General features: G+C 26.3%; 1 protein-coding gene across 9 annotated transcripts; it reads right to left on the reverse strand.

The window, feature by feature from the left end:
- Positions 1-5,415: 5,415 nt before the first annotated feature.
- Positions 5,416-14,940, reverse strand: LOC124952887. Of its 9 annotated transcripts, none has more exons than XM_047503473.1 (11): positions 14,764-14,933; positions 14,159-14,327; positions 8,708-8,879; positions 8,068-8,135; positions 7,812-7,944; positions 7,003-7,133; positions 6,808-6,917; positions 6,604-6,749; positions 6,284-6,482; positions 6,056-6,172; positions 5,416-5,966 (listed from the first exon to the last, which is right to left on the reverse strand). In XM_047503473.1, exons 4-11 carry the CDS (start codon positions 8,125-8,127, stop codon positions 5,849-5,851), a joined length of 1,014 nt encoding a protein of 337 aa, XP_047359429.1. In that variant the 5' UTR covers positions 8,128-8,135; positions 8,708-8,879; positions 14,159-14,327; positions 14,764-14,933; the 3' UTR covers positions 5,416-5,848. The 9 variants fall into 9 exon arrangements, 8 of the variants coding, with proteins under 8 accessions (XP_047359429.1, XP_047359428.1, XP_047359430.1 ...); XM_047503472.1 differs by having other exon boundaries at positions 14,469-14,933; XM_047503474.1 differs by having other exon boundaries at positions 8,708-8,746; positions 8,866-8,879; positions 14,159-14,933.
- Between the last annotated feature and the right edge of the window lie 26 nt (positions 14,941-14,966).

Raw genomic sequence — 14,966 nt, forward strand, 5'->3', positions numbered from 1 at the left:
CACTATTGCATTCTTTCACCTATGACCGATCTATAATAAAGATTTTGACGAATACATTCGTTGTAAGCGAGAGATCTCGTTTTAAAAAGTAAAAACAAAAGATAAGGAGAAACAGGAAAAAGAAAAGAAAAGAAAAGCAATAACCATTAGAATCGGGGTACGCTCAAGTTCGATTAAGTTTCGTGTCTTTGATATCGTACTTTAATTAATTTATCGTAACGAACATTTATCCATACGTTAATACGGTTTTATTTCGTTATATAAAAATAAATAACGAATGAACAATGATCGATGGAAAATCACGATAGTACAATGGAACATTGGTTTTGGTAATAAGAAATTTAAAAATTTGCGTTTTCAAAAGTAATTAGTAAAGCAAAAAAATTTTTTATCTAATGATAAAGTGAATATGTATGACAAATCGAAAAAATGTCCAATCACGAACTCTATTATAAATCCCACTAAAGTATTATTATTATTACTATTATTGTTATTATTATATTTTTTTATTTGTTATTATTGTTAATTATATAATGATAATGATGATGATGATGATAATGATGATTATTATTATTATTATTATTATTATTATTATTATTATTATTATTATTATTATTATTATTATTATTATTATTATTACTATTAATATTATTATTATTATTATTATTATTATTATTATTATTATTATTATTATTATTATTATTATTATTATTTATTATTATTATTATTATTATTATTATTATTAATTACGAAACTTTGAAAAGAAAGACAAGGAAAAAGAAAAAGAAAAAGAAAACAAAAAAGATAATAACAATTATAGACGATAAACTACCGATCGTTGAATTATCATCCTAATTAAATTGTAACTATAATTATTACTTTCTTCTAATAGACAGATTTGATTCTATTTAAACCAAAACTTAAAAGTAAAAGATCGTTCCTCGTTGAGTTGATTAATCAAAAAAAGAAAAAAAAAAAAAAAAAGAGAAAAAAAAATTAATACTATAATATATCTAATCGTACTTCTTCTTTTTTATAATATTTACGATTTATTACAAATTTAGGTTAGATCGAATTATATAATAGTAGATTTTTATCCGCTATTCAAACGTAAAAAATCCATATTGAAACGGGTAATTGTAAATTTTTTTCGAAAATTAAAAGAAACATTAATAACAGTACAAAACGAAACGCAAAGATCAACGACAGTGCTAACAAGAGAAAGAAAGTGAAAAGAAAAGAAAGAAAGAAAGAAAGAAAGAAAAATAAAAGGATAAAGTTTCGTAACTTCGATGCGATTGGTCGAGTGATTTTTAAATTTATTGGTCGATTATCGATGTCGTCGGCAAATCGTTTACGACGATTTTATTTCAAAATGCTACTAACATTTTTGAAAGATTATATATAATACATACTATATGTATATGTATATATATATATGTATGTGTGTGTGTGTGTATGTGTGTGTGTATATATATATACAGTAGAGGACCCAAGTATTCATACAATACATGTATGAAAATACATTTCTACTGTACGAATACTTAAATTCCAACACCGTATATTAATTAGTATACTATATTGTATTATGTGTTCGAAATTATGATATATATATACTGTATAGTATATTATAGTATAGTATAATATAGTACAATATATTATATAATTTATTATTATACGAATTTAATAAGTATATATTATACTATAATATATATATATATATATATACATATATATATATATATATATACATATATAGTTATATATAGTATATATTATACTTAAAAAGTGTTAGTATATATATGTATATATATATATATATATATATATATATATTCATAGATAAAATTAATATTATTTTATAATCACACGTAAAAATATTCTGAAACAAACACCTGGCCACGAAAAAACTAATACATATGTATGTATATGTAAATACGTTATATCTACCCACGTAGTTTACGTTGGTACGACTATAGTTGTGTTGATTTGCATGAAGTTGGATTGTTTTGTTTGAAACAAGAGTTTGAAGTCATAAATAATCAAAACAGACGTCGTTTCCGAGAGAATGCGAAAAAAAATATATATATATATAAAAATAACATCCAAGAACAAGAAACAATATGATTACCATATATTAAATTTTTATTATATAATATGCATATTATATTATTTACGAGAGCTAATAAAAATATTAGAAACAATGTAAACGTTTTGCAAATCGTTAAAAAAAGAAAAAAAAAACAGAGAAAAAAAAAGAAAAAAAAACGATAATTGAGTCACTCGACCATTCAAATTCTAAGTACCAAACTAAGAAAAAGGAGAAAAGAAGAAAAAAAACAGAATAAATAATTCGTATAGATTTGTGAACTGGCTTACGCGCCATCTAGTTTTTCATTGGTTCATTAAGATATTCGTTGGAAATTCTCATCGATCGGATTTAAATCTATTTTATTGGTAGTTCTCTACTATACCGACAAAAAAATATTTCTTCACGACGTCGAACAATTCGATCATGTCGGAATATTTGGAGGAACCTTTGAAGAGAAAAGAAAAAAAAAAACGAATAATGCACGTGTAAATGGTACATTTAAGAGAAGGGAACTGTCGTATTAAAAAAAAAAAAAAACAAAAAAAAACAAAAAAAAGAAAGAATGAAACAGAGAAAAAGCACAACCGGTATCTACGATTCGATATAAGAGCAGAATCGAGAATCACGTTCACCTATTATTATCGGAAGACTGAAAACGTACCTGAGACAATTCAAATGAAAGCCGTGAGTTAAATGCAAAAGACCTGGTATTATTAGTCTACATATGAACGAAGCTTTAGAAAAAAAAAGCAACAAAAAAAAAAATAAAAACAAAGCTTGTCCTTCATCTAATATGTTAAAACGAGAATTTATTATCGCCTCACTTTTTTTTATTTTTTTCTTTTTTTTTTTTTTTTTTTTTTTATGTTACTCGCTTCTCTTGCAACCGAACAAACTAAGCAAAATAAAAGAGAAAAAATAAAATGGTATAAAATCGAAAGGAAGAGATAGAAAAAAAAAAAAAAGAAAGAAAAAGAAAAAGAAAACTAAAACTTACGATTTCGGGGACCGAAGAGTTCTTGAGAGTACCCTCGATCGCTTCGCTACATCTTTATATAGATCAATACAGTACTTAATCATTTCGATGCGTAAACGAAAATGTGATTTTTCGATTATTTAATGAAAATTTAGATTTAAAAAAAAAGTTTACTCTTATTATTATTATTATTATTATTATTATTATTATTATTATTATTATTATTATTTTTATTATTATTATTATTATTATTATTACTATTATTATTATTAATAGTAGTAGTAGTACTGTTATTATTATTGTCATTATTGTTATTATTATTATTATTATTATTATTATTATTATTATTATTATTATTACTATTATTATTATTATTATTATTATTACTATTATTATTATTATTATTATTATTATTACTATTATTATTATTATTACTATTATTATTATTAGTAGTAGTAGTAGTACTGTTATTATTATTGTCATTATTGTTATAATTATTAATATTACTATTGGTTACATTACCTTATAACGATATAAAATTCAAACTCCTTTAATGAAATAAATTCAAGAAATGCAAGCAATATTAATATTTGAAGAGTATCGGCTTGCTTGGAAATTGTAATTGACCATGACTGAAGTTATTTCGAATGTTATTTAATGAATAGAAAAGAAAGATATTTAGGGACGTACCAGGCGATGATAAAAGTAAATTCGAATTTACTTGATTCATCGATCATACCCTCGCCGAGCCTCGTATATTTGTTGTATTTAGAGAGGCAGTGTCGTTTGTATACGTTTCTAATTTGTCTCTAATTGTAAAAACGTTTTTATTGTCTTGATGAAGTACTCAATCGGTTTGCAATTGGACGACAAATTTTCGAACCAATGTTGATTCGATGTTCCACAATGGGCGTACCATTTGATTGGACAGCAACTTCGGTGCCATACTTTTTTTTTTTTTTTTTTTTTTTTTTTTTGATATCATTAGAGACAGTGCATCGTATTTCACGTATTGTTAGAGACAGAAATATGTATAAAAAGAGAATGAATGAAATGAAAGAAAGAAAGAGAGAGGGGAAAATGAATATATAGTATCGTAAATGATTTATGGACGTTGAGTAGTCGATTAATAATTTTAGTATATAAAAAGAGAAAAGAAGAAAAAAAAAAGAAAAAAAAAAACAAAGGAGATCTTTATATATTATTCACCTCCTAAATATCACGCTAGTTGCCAAGTGCGTATGATACGATTTTATTTGGAGGCCGCGTTGATGTTATACACTTTTTGGTGATGACTTATTATTGATCGAAAAGACAAATGGAGGAAGGTAAAATAAATAAAGAAAAAAGAAACCGGGAAAAAAATAAAAGGCGAAAAGAAAGGAAAAATGTTACTAGTTAGTTGATAATAACGTTATAGACGATAAAAAGCTTTAGTGTACATAGTTTTTTAAAGTGTTAAAAAAACAAAAAGAAAAAAAAAAGGAGAAAAAGAAAAAAGAAAGATAATATATTAAACAACCCTAGTGATCTCTATGAAAGATCCGACGATAAATATAATATAATCGAAAACATAAATATAAATACATACATACATACAAACATGCATACGTACATACGTACGTGTGGCCGCTGCTGTATACATCGCAAAAGAAAAATTTCTTCGATTAAAAGAAGACGAACAGCGAGATAAACTACTACTACTACTACGACGATGACGACGACGATGACCCAGAAGATTCTTCGCACCCATATGATTATAATGTTGATGAAAACGCGTATTAAAAAAATAAAAGAAAGAGAAGAAAAAAAATTAAATAATGAATCGTTTCGTTAAACATAGTTGCATATTGTAAATTATGTATAAGAACGCAGATACGTTAATCGTTACATATAACATAATATAATATGTGATATATGCGTAATATTTTAAGCTGTCAATAGAACATGTCCTAACATTAAAATATTATAGTGCCATTATATCGATCGAGAAACAGATTTTCTTTTATATATATTTATATATATATGTATGAGCCGTTGATTTTGAAAATGGGGCAAGTTTATTTTATGTTATTGATAGAAAACATAAATAAGAAGGTAAATTTTGTTAATTTGTAATTATTTTTTTCATCAAAATGGACTTGCCCCACTTTATATATATATAATAAATAAATATATATATATATATATATATATATATATATATATATTTATCTAGCCCTTATATTTCCCTAAAAGTTAGACTAGATATACATACATATTATACATTCAAATTTATTTATTTCGTGTTTACAAAGAAGAAGAAGACAAAAAAAGAGGAAAAAAGGTAAGAAGAAGAAGAATGATATGTCAGTCATATTTTTTTGTTATCTTCTCGTATACAATGGAAGGAACCATCGCAGGTTATTTGTTTTTTTGAAATCCTTTAGATTCCTCTCTTCTGCGATTCCGTGAGTTTTTACTTACAATCTAATTAATCATTTATACATATAATAGGAAACATTCGTTGAACATGCAATCGATACGAAACACTCTTTATAATCAAAAAAAAAAAAAAGAGGACAAGCATACATGGACGGCGTGATATGAAAGACAACATCGATAATCTAATGGTTAATTAATTGAGTATTGCAATAGCATCCGTTTGTCTTTTGCCTATCAAATTGTTTGATCATTAAACGGCATAGATATTATTGTTGAAGATGGATGAGCTTCTTTTCTATTTTTTTTTGTTTTCTTTTTTCTTTTCTTTTTTCTTTTTCTTTTTTTTTTTTCTTTTGTCAATAACAACGACAACGATGACTCGGACAATCAGATGGATATACCAGACATTTATCCATACAATAAACGCTTGCACCTTCTTTACCTTCGATTTCACCTATCGCATCGCACACTTCTCTGCAAAAAAAAAAACAATACAAAGAAATTAATTTACTTTATCTTTCAATTATTTACAACTATAATTACTTATATAGATTTATACTTACGGACACTGACAGACCATATTTGGACAATTCGGTGGATAACGAAGACAATTGGCCTGACACCAATCAGTCATGCCAGGTATAAGTCGATAAAAATACGTAGGTACGCAAACTTGTGATCTATGGTCAATATATAAATATTTATCTTTATAACATGATTTAATATCAAATATAACGTAATATTAAATGATATCGTTAAAGATTAAAAAAATTTCGTTTAAAATAGAGTACCTTACTATTAGCGGGAATATATTGTTCGGTGAAGTAATATCTCTGTAATAAAGTAAGAAGGGATTATCATCGTGCACAAAGGGTGGTGGAACTCCTGCTGTACTTGTCACAATACTGACGTCCGCACAATTTCGAAATGTTTCTGGCCTACCACATCCTACTGCTTCTGTACCATTATCACAGGTACCCCACATATTACCTGAAAAAAAAAAAAAAAAGAAAGAAGAAATAATAAAATATTATTCATATAATTAATAAATTAAGAAAAAACTAAAATCAAATTCGAAGATTAAATTTTTATTAATAAATAAATAAAGAACCTGTGTAATAATTCCATTGAATGACACATTGGGTACAAGTTATGTAAGCCGGTAAGACAACTCTGTAACGGAATATAGCTTTCTTTTCTGTATCCAAAGGTATTTCAAAACGGACGTCTCGTGTACCAGATACGTAGAGAGGATATCTGAAACGAATAAACTTTGATTATTCATGGTTTAACAAATCAAATTAATTATCTATACCTATCGAAACATTGTTGAGTTGCTTCGCTCCTAGGATTATTATTTGGACAGAGATATAACTCGAATCCTCCCATGTGATTAGCCGTTAGCTCAACCTCGATGTCGATTTCCTATAAACGAATAATTATATAATAGTTGGGAGTATTGAAGATAATATTTGATTATTTGTTTTGTTATACAAAATATGCAAATTACCTGGCCAACCGTATAATGTCTGACTATAGTTCCTTTCGCATATTCACCACCTGCCTCGTGTGGTCTTGGCTCGCTCAAATGAAATGCGTCTCCACAGACCCCACATTTTCCTTTATTTTGAACCCATTGAACTGAATTCAAAAAAATATTTACATAATATCTTTTTTAATGAACATTCTTAATTTATTCTGACAAATTTCTCATTCTTTTTTTCTCATTTCTTTTTATTTTTTCTATCTTTTTTTCTTTTTGTACTTTTTTGTACTTTCGTACAATACTTTTCATTCAATGAATTATTTCAACTTGAAAATATTAATTTAATTACATAACTCTATCCAATTTTTTTTAAATAAAAGAATTTTTTGTTTAAATCGTTTAAAAAATTATACTCAAAGAAATTTTTTGATAATGATTATTACCTTTTTTAAAATTGATTTAAACAATTATATCTTTTAGTTACTTTTAAAAAATTATTTTTAAACTGACAACATTTTTTCTGATAAAACATTATCAACAAAAAGAATTCTACGGTAAATCTAAAAATTAATTTCGATAATACGAATAAAAAAGCGCGTACAATTTTCGAGAAATTTTTTTTTTACGAAATCTCTTTGATCTTAAAAAATATTGAATTTTTTTACGATACGATACACCTTAAATTCATAACCCTTAGGGCTGAATTTTTTCTTTTTAATCGGCTGCCATCCATCTTACAAAGAACCCGCTTATTATGGGTGAAAGGAAATCATTATTAAAAAAGAAAAAAGAAAGAAAAAAGAGAGAGAAAAGAAAAATAAAAAGAAACGAACCTGCATACCCGCCACAGAATAACTCATTATCGTTGTAATTCACTGGATTCGGAAATCCAAATCGCCACATACTGTTACGTCCTGGTGGATCCATAAGTCGTCCATGTCCAAGAACATGATAGTCGTCGGGTATCTTCGAATAAGATTCTTAATAATAATTACGGTATTTGATACGAGTCTCGATCGAAACTCACCAAATAACTTTAATTACGTCTTTATTGCAGTCAAATGATTTATGATCGTAATTTAAACTTACATTTAAAAAAAAGTATAGCCCTACAAGGAATAAACTGGTATATCGATGCCTGGTAATCATCGCAATATCTGAAATTTTAATTACGTTATTAAAGATTTAATTTATTTAACGTAATAGTCATCAATGTAAATTCGTTTAATATAAATTTATTTTTACAGATGATCATAAATTATGAACAATGATAATTACTTATCGTTAACTAATCATCATTACTATATTTCAGATAATACTTATGAATGATATTAATTCTTTATACTTATAAATAAACGCATGCATGAAATTTTAATTTTTTTTATTTAAGAAAAAGAATAGACATTTACTTTATTAGTGTGAAATGTAATTCGTTGAAAAAAGACTTTTATTATTATAAGTTGTCATGAATTACAAATTGTGATCATTATTTATTAAATATGAAGAATGACTAAATTCTGTTTTGTTAACATTGATAAATGATGAAAATTCTTTATACTCATGAATAATCAGAAATAACTATTAAAATTCTAAATAAAATGATTCATTATCGTTTCATGCCTTAATTTATTCCTGTCATAATCGAAACGCAATCGAAATCAATAATGATTTTCGTAAATAGAAAGAAAAAATTTTGTATTATTTATATCGTTCAGACAGATTGTATTACCATAATTTATTGTTGAGTTAGCAGCATCCCGTTATTATTCTAATTAGAAAAAGATAAGAAACTCATTATATATTTCTATTCGTGAACGCCATTAGTGTATCCATTAGGATCATATTTCACGGCTTACGAATGAGCCAATCAACGTCACTGATGCGTACCTAGCTCGATCAATCTAAAATGAGATATATTTATAAAGATCTATATGCTTGACGTTAGAAAAAAAAAAGACAAAAAAAGAAAAAAAAAGAAAAAGAAAGAGAGATAGAAACTAAAATGAAAAATGAAAAGAGAATTTCGTTAATACAAAGTCGATTTAAACGGCTCTCTAAATTTGAATTAGAAAGAGTATCCATGAATAAATTGCAGATCAATGTCCTTGAATCGAAGCACGCATGTAAACTTGCGTAACGATCTTAGAAAAAGACAAGCTATATACCATTTGTTGTGCCAATTGAAGATAAAGATATACATGACATGACGAATAATATTATTCATTGGCTAATCTTTGAAAGAATTTTGCAAAACTATGCTGTGATATTTATTATTATTATTATTATTATTTTTGTAATTAAAAAAAAATATATATAATATTTATATATATAACTATTTATTCATATAATAATAATAATATATAATTAAATAAATAAATAATATATATATATATATTACTGTTTACATTTTAAAGTATTTGAAAATATATTTATATTTTATTTATAAAAAAAATATATTTCTTATATTAATAATAAGTAATAAAAATATTATGTGCACAATTTAAAATCTCTTAAAATTTTTCTATGTAATATGTTATATATTTATATTTTTATATTACTTATATATTTTTATTCCTTATAAAAATATATATTTATATTAATTATATTTTTATTTATTTATATTTTCTTTTTATTAGTGGTAGAGTCTTATTTTATATACAGACTCAACGAAATAAATTAAAAGAATGTTAAGGAAAAAACGCGCATTATCAATAAATACTTCTTATCACAATCTTTAATACATATAAAAATTTCAAAACAAACAAATGACAAAGCGTAATCAAACGAGATACGAAATCTTTTAAATTTTATTAATTTATTGACATAGAAAAAAAATGATAATGATTAAAAAGATTTACGAACTGTATCGATGAAAAAATTACAATTCACAATCCGCATGATAAATCATTACAGAAGATCGAGAAGTCGTAGACGACATATTCGAAGATAAAATTCAAAGATTGGCACTTAAAAAAAAGAAGTAGAAAAAGAAAAAGAAAAAAAAAAAGAAAGCGAAACGCGTAAGGAAATTAAATAAGATTACATTCCATTGGTCAGTATAAATTAATCATCAAATGTGTAAATACATATATATATATATATATATATATATCTTATCGAGTCGTGACCTCTTCTACTTATATAAATTGCCATTTGATCTGATTTAAACGTTATTAAAGAGATATCATAGAACTCGTCGTTATTTGTTGGTAAGTCACGAAGTAAATCTTAATGATCGGAATAAATAAAAACAAATTTAAAAAATAAGTTGGTGGATTCGTCAAAGGAAATCCTTGAGGTTAGTTGGTTAACCTTCCTTCGAAGATAAATCGAAGAACGGTATGAGTTGGGTTATCAACTTTCGTGTATAGTAACACAAGGAATACAAAAAATAAAAAGAAAAAAAAAAAGGAAAAAGAAAGAGAGAAAGAGAGAGAGAGAGAGAGAGAAGAAAAAAAAGAAAAGAGTTCCTTAATAATCTCGATTCTCTTTGAGGATACTTCTTTTAATATCAAGAAATTCCTTTGGCCGTGACTTCTCCTTAAAAGAATTTCCAAAGCCTAATAAATTATAATATCTCTTATCGACATATGAAAATGTCGAACGATAATCAATATTATTAAAAAAGAGAAGGAAAGGAAATAAAAAAAGAGACAGATATTATCATCGTAAGCAAAATTCTTCGATGCAAACAAAACGGAATAAAATGGCTTTACGTTGGCTAGTCGCAAAGCGTTTCGTCAAATAATAAAATTTTTTTTTATTATATTATTATAAAATAACAGGAAGGATCGAGAGAATAACATCGAAATGTAAACCAGTTATTTTACGATTTACTAAATGACCGAAGAAACCCGAAGAAATTTCACGCTAATCAAAGAAACAATCGACATATTTTTTTATGAATCAAAAATTCCATTAAATATAACGAACATATTGATAGGAGGAAAGAAGATGAAGGAAGAGTAATAATATAGAAAATAATAGTTTCGAAAACGAGTTTCGAAGATGATTATCAGCGAACAATCAGGTTTTCACGGTCCCTTCAAAAGCGTTGGTTACGTTGTTAAAAAAAAAAAAAAGAAAAAAGAAAAAATTAAGCTAACCAAAAAGAAGACAAACGAACGAACAAACAATAAGAATAATGATAATAATAATAATAAGAAAAAGAACATCGAAGAGTCATAAATGTGCGATAAAGGCCACGGTTAACATTGGCTATTGAAAGAGTCTGATTTATCTTCTTTGAGAGATCGGTCGATGACTGTGTTTGTCGGCGAATTAATGAAACCAGGAGATAAAAATGTCATTAAAAAAAAGAAAATTGAATATCATTATATTCGACAATTTATTTTTTCTTTTTGTTTTTTGTTCTTTCTCTCTCTTCGTTGAAACTTACACTTCATACTATCATTATATTTCACGTTCGGTGTTGATTATCGTTATTGCAGAGAGAAAAAGAGAGAGAGAGAGAGAGAGAGAGAGAGAGAGAGAAAGAGAGAAGACATAGCAATTAACGAAGTACTTATCACATTGTTCAATGATATACCAAACAATTTGTAAAATAGCAAATATATCGTTTTATTTTTTCTCTATTAATTACACATTGATTCTGATATCATTGAAACGATGATACTAATTATCGACCTTCGTTCGCGATTTTATAAAAATTGAACTAGGTATGTACTTACTCGAATCTTTTTTGTATTGACTTTTAATTGCATCGCAAATCGATCCTTCAGTCTATGTGTGGATGTATGCGTATATGTGTATATGTGTGTATGTAAATATTGATGAAACATCTTTGCATGTTAATGTGAGTGCATCGAACGAATGAGAGGATTCATGACCACGACTTTCGAGTATAAAATTTCATATTAACGTGGCAAGCCTTACTATAAGATTTAAATATCAGGATGCGTGGTTTTATATATGGGAAATCTGCCACGTAAGTTGCAATACCACCAACTCACAGGTACTTATATGTTCGCCAATATCTCTTATAGTATACTTCTTTTACTTTATAATATCTTCAGTTTATGTTTATCTTTGTATTTGTATATTTCCGTACGCGTTCTTTTATTTATACCTATTCAAATGCGATTAACAAAAGTAATATACGTTTTACTGTAAATATGTACTAAATATATATATATATATACATAACATTTATATATACATTTATATATATATATATATATATATATATATAAATATATACATATATATTACATTTAATATATTTAAAATTTCTTTGTTTTAATATGTAATATATATTTATTATTGTTATATATTTATCAAAAATTTATATCTTTCTCTAATTTTGTTTTTCTTTTTCAATATCGTACCATGATAATTCTAATCGATCGATTATGTGAACCACCGAAAACCTGATCGGTAAGGATCATGTGACGAATGTAAAATTAATGAACCTTTTAAAATGTCATAATTATTCTCGTGCTTGTAAATTTCGTAGAGGACTTCTTAATAGATATTTTTACGAGTATCCAAGTGAATTTTAATAGTCAATCCGAAAAAAGTATACTAATAAAACTATCATGCTTATATATGTACAAGAATAAATATGAAAATTCATGGAAAATAATCATATCTTAATAATTTTCCAACTGCTTCAAATTATCCTTAGTTAGTTTATATCCATCTATTATTTATTATCAACATTATATATAATTCATGTGTATTTTTGTACCTAATAATATTATATCACATATATAATAAATATTATAAGAATATATTATAAGAATGTACCTATATTATACTATATTATAAATATATATTTAATTTTTATATATTTTTTATATATTTTATATATTAAATTAATTAATTATATAAATTTATCAAGTAGTCCGTATTGTTCGATGACAATTGAAAAAAAAAATATATATATATAAGTCATACTACTGAATAACCAAAGAAAGCTACGAAATTCCACATGGAAATCCTTGAATATGCATGATATGTATACAAGTAGTACATGTACAGTAAGTGCGTTTTCTTTAGTCTATCTCTTTCTTTTTGACAATAGACGTTCACTGAAGAAAAAAAAAGAGAAAAAAAAGAAATATCGATGAACAATGGATGTCCTCTTCTTCACATCCACTAAGGAATAATCGAAAATATTCGTGTCACTATCTCTTAGAATCATGACTATGTTTTAATCGGAACGTTAGTATTATACCTTATAATACGATCAAAAATTCCATTCGCGTAGAAATTTATCAATAGTAATGATGTCGACGGCCGTTCAGATAAAACGATTATCCTGATGATTCATCATTTCTAATGGGAATTATTAACTATTATGTTAATCCTATTCAATCCATAATCTCGTTTGTATATAGAAATAAGATTAACAGAATTAAAAATATCGATCGGTATCGTCCATCGTTAATAATATAACATAGAAACTTATGCGAATTATAAGTAGTTTATAGGATTGATATAAAATATTCATAATATGTAAATAGTTATATTTTATTAATAACGATTAACGAATACCTCTTTAATATTGAATATTAAATATATACAATAAATAGAATAAAAGAAATCGGGTTAAATCATGTTGCACCGGTTTTGAATATTGAAATACCGGTAGAATCACAAAAGCGAGAGAAAGGAAAAAAGGATAAATATTTTTGGTTCTCCGAGACCAAGGTCGCAGACATTACTATGTAACTCGGTAACTCTTTTAAATAAACAAAAAAAAAGAAAAGAAAAAAGGAAAAAAAAAGGAAAAAAAAGGGAAAAAAGGAAAAAAAAGGAAAAAAAGGAAAAGAAAAAGAAAAGAAACAAAAAATATCCTCAAGTACACAAGTAATCTGACTAAGTAAAGAAATCTACTTGGGAAGATTTTATCTTCTAATTTTCAAAACTAATTTCTTTTACAATCGAATATAACTTAAATGATTTCATATGAAAATTTTAATGTTATCATGAAAGGATATTGATGTATCATCGGAATCGATCGAAATGATAAATTCTTTCCTAACAGTAATAATTTTCGATTAGGTCGATTTAACTGCAAATAAGTATTTATATATCTAATATTCGCGATGCAGATGGTAAAGTTTCCGGTTCTTCCTCTCACAGCTGTTCCTCCTCTCTCATGAATGGTAGCACTTTAAAAGTATATTGGTACCGTAAGCGTGCTCGTACTTACCGGTGAGTAGCACGTGATTTGCTTCCTAATCGTTCGCCAACCGATTGAAGTAGGTGAAAATCGAGCTTGGAAATCGAAGAATCCAAGGATGCGTCCTCGAAATTTCAAATGCAGCCTTCCCAATTTGCTCTTCTTTCAATCTTTTTTTTTATTGGTTAATCAAGCTGTCCTGAGAAGTGATTGGTTGAAGTGATACGTATGAATATATACTTTAGAAAAAGAAAGAGAGAGAGGGGGGGAGAGAGAGAGAGAAAGAGAGAGAGAAATTAAGTTAAATTAAATCAAATTAAAAGTTAAAAGAAGTACATACGATCAAGTACGAGAAAATACGATAAAATAAGAATTTATAGGAATAAATAAGGGCAAACATATAAATGAATTACGAATTAATACGAGTAAATACGATCAAATACGAATCAATACGAATAAACACGATCGTGTGTATAATCAAGTACGAATTAACACGAGTAAATACGAATGGATACGATCAAGTACGAATTAATACGATCGAATACGAAACTATATAAATTAATAACAATTACGATATAGTACGAATTAAAAATTATTAAAAAATTAATATCAATTGAAAGTTAATTATGAATTACAATGTAGAATGAAATGAAACTACTCGAACTCGAGGATAAATTTCGAAGAAGGATCGTCGAAGACTGCAGACAACGTAAAGACTGAAGCGGTCGCGATGCCTCGCGAACGGGTGAACCGAGTCGAATGCGTTCGCGCGAATGAATAATATGCGCGTAGCTCTCTGCGCGGACCTGTGACCACCGAAAAACTTGGATTACCACTA

Source organism: Vespa velutina, chromosome 11, assembly GCF_912470025.1.
Source record: "Vespa velutina chromosome 11, iVesVel2.1, whole genome shotgun sequence".
NCBI classification, from domain to species: domain Eukaryota; kingdom Metazoa; phylum Arthropoda; class Insecta; order Hymenoptera; family Vespidae; genus Vespa; species Vespa velutina.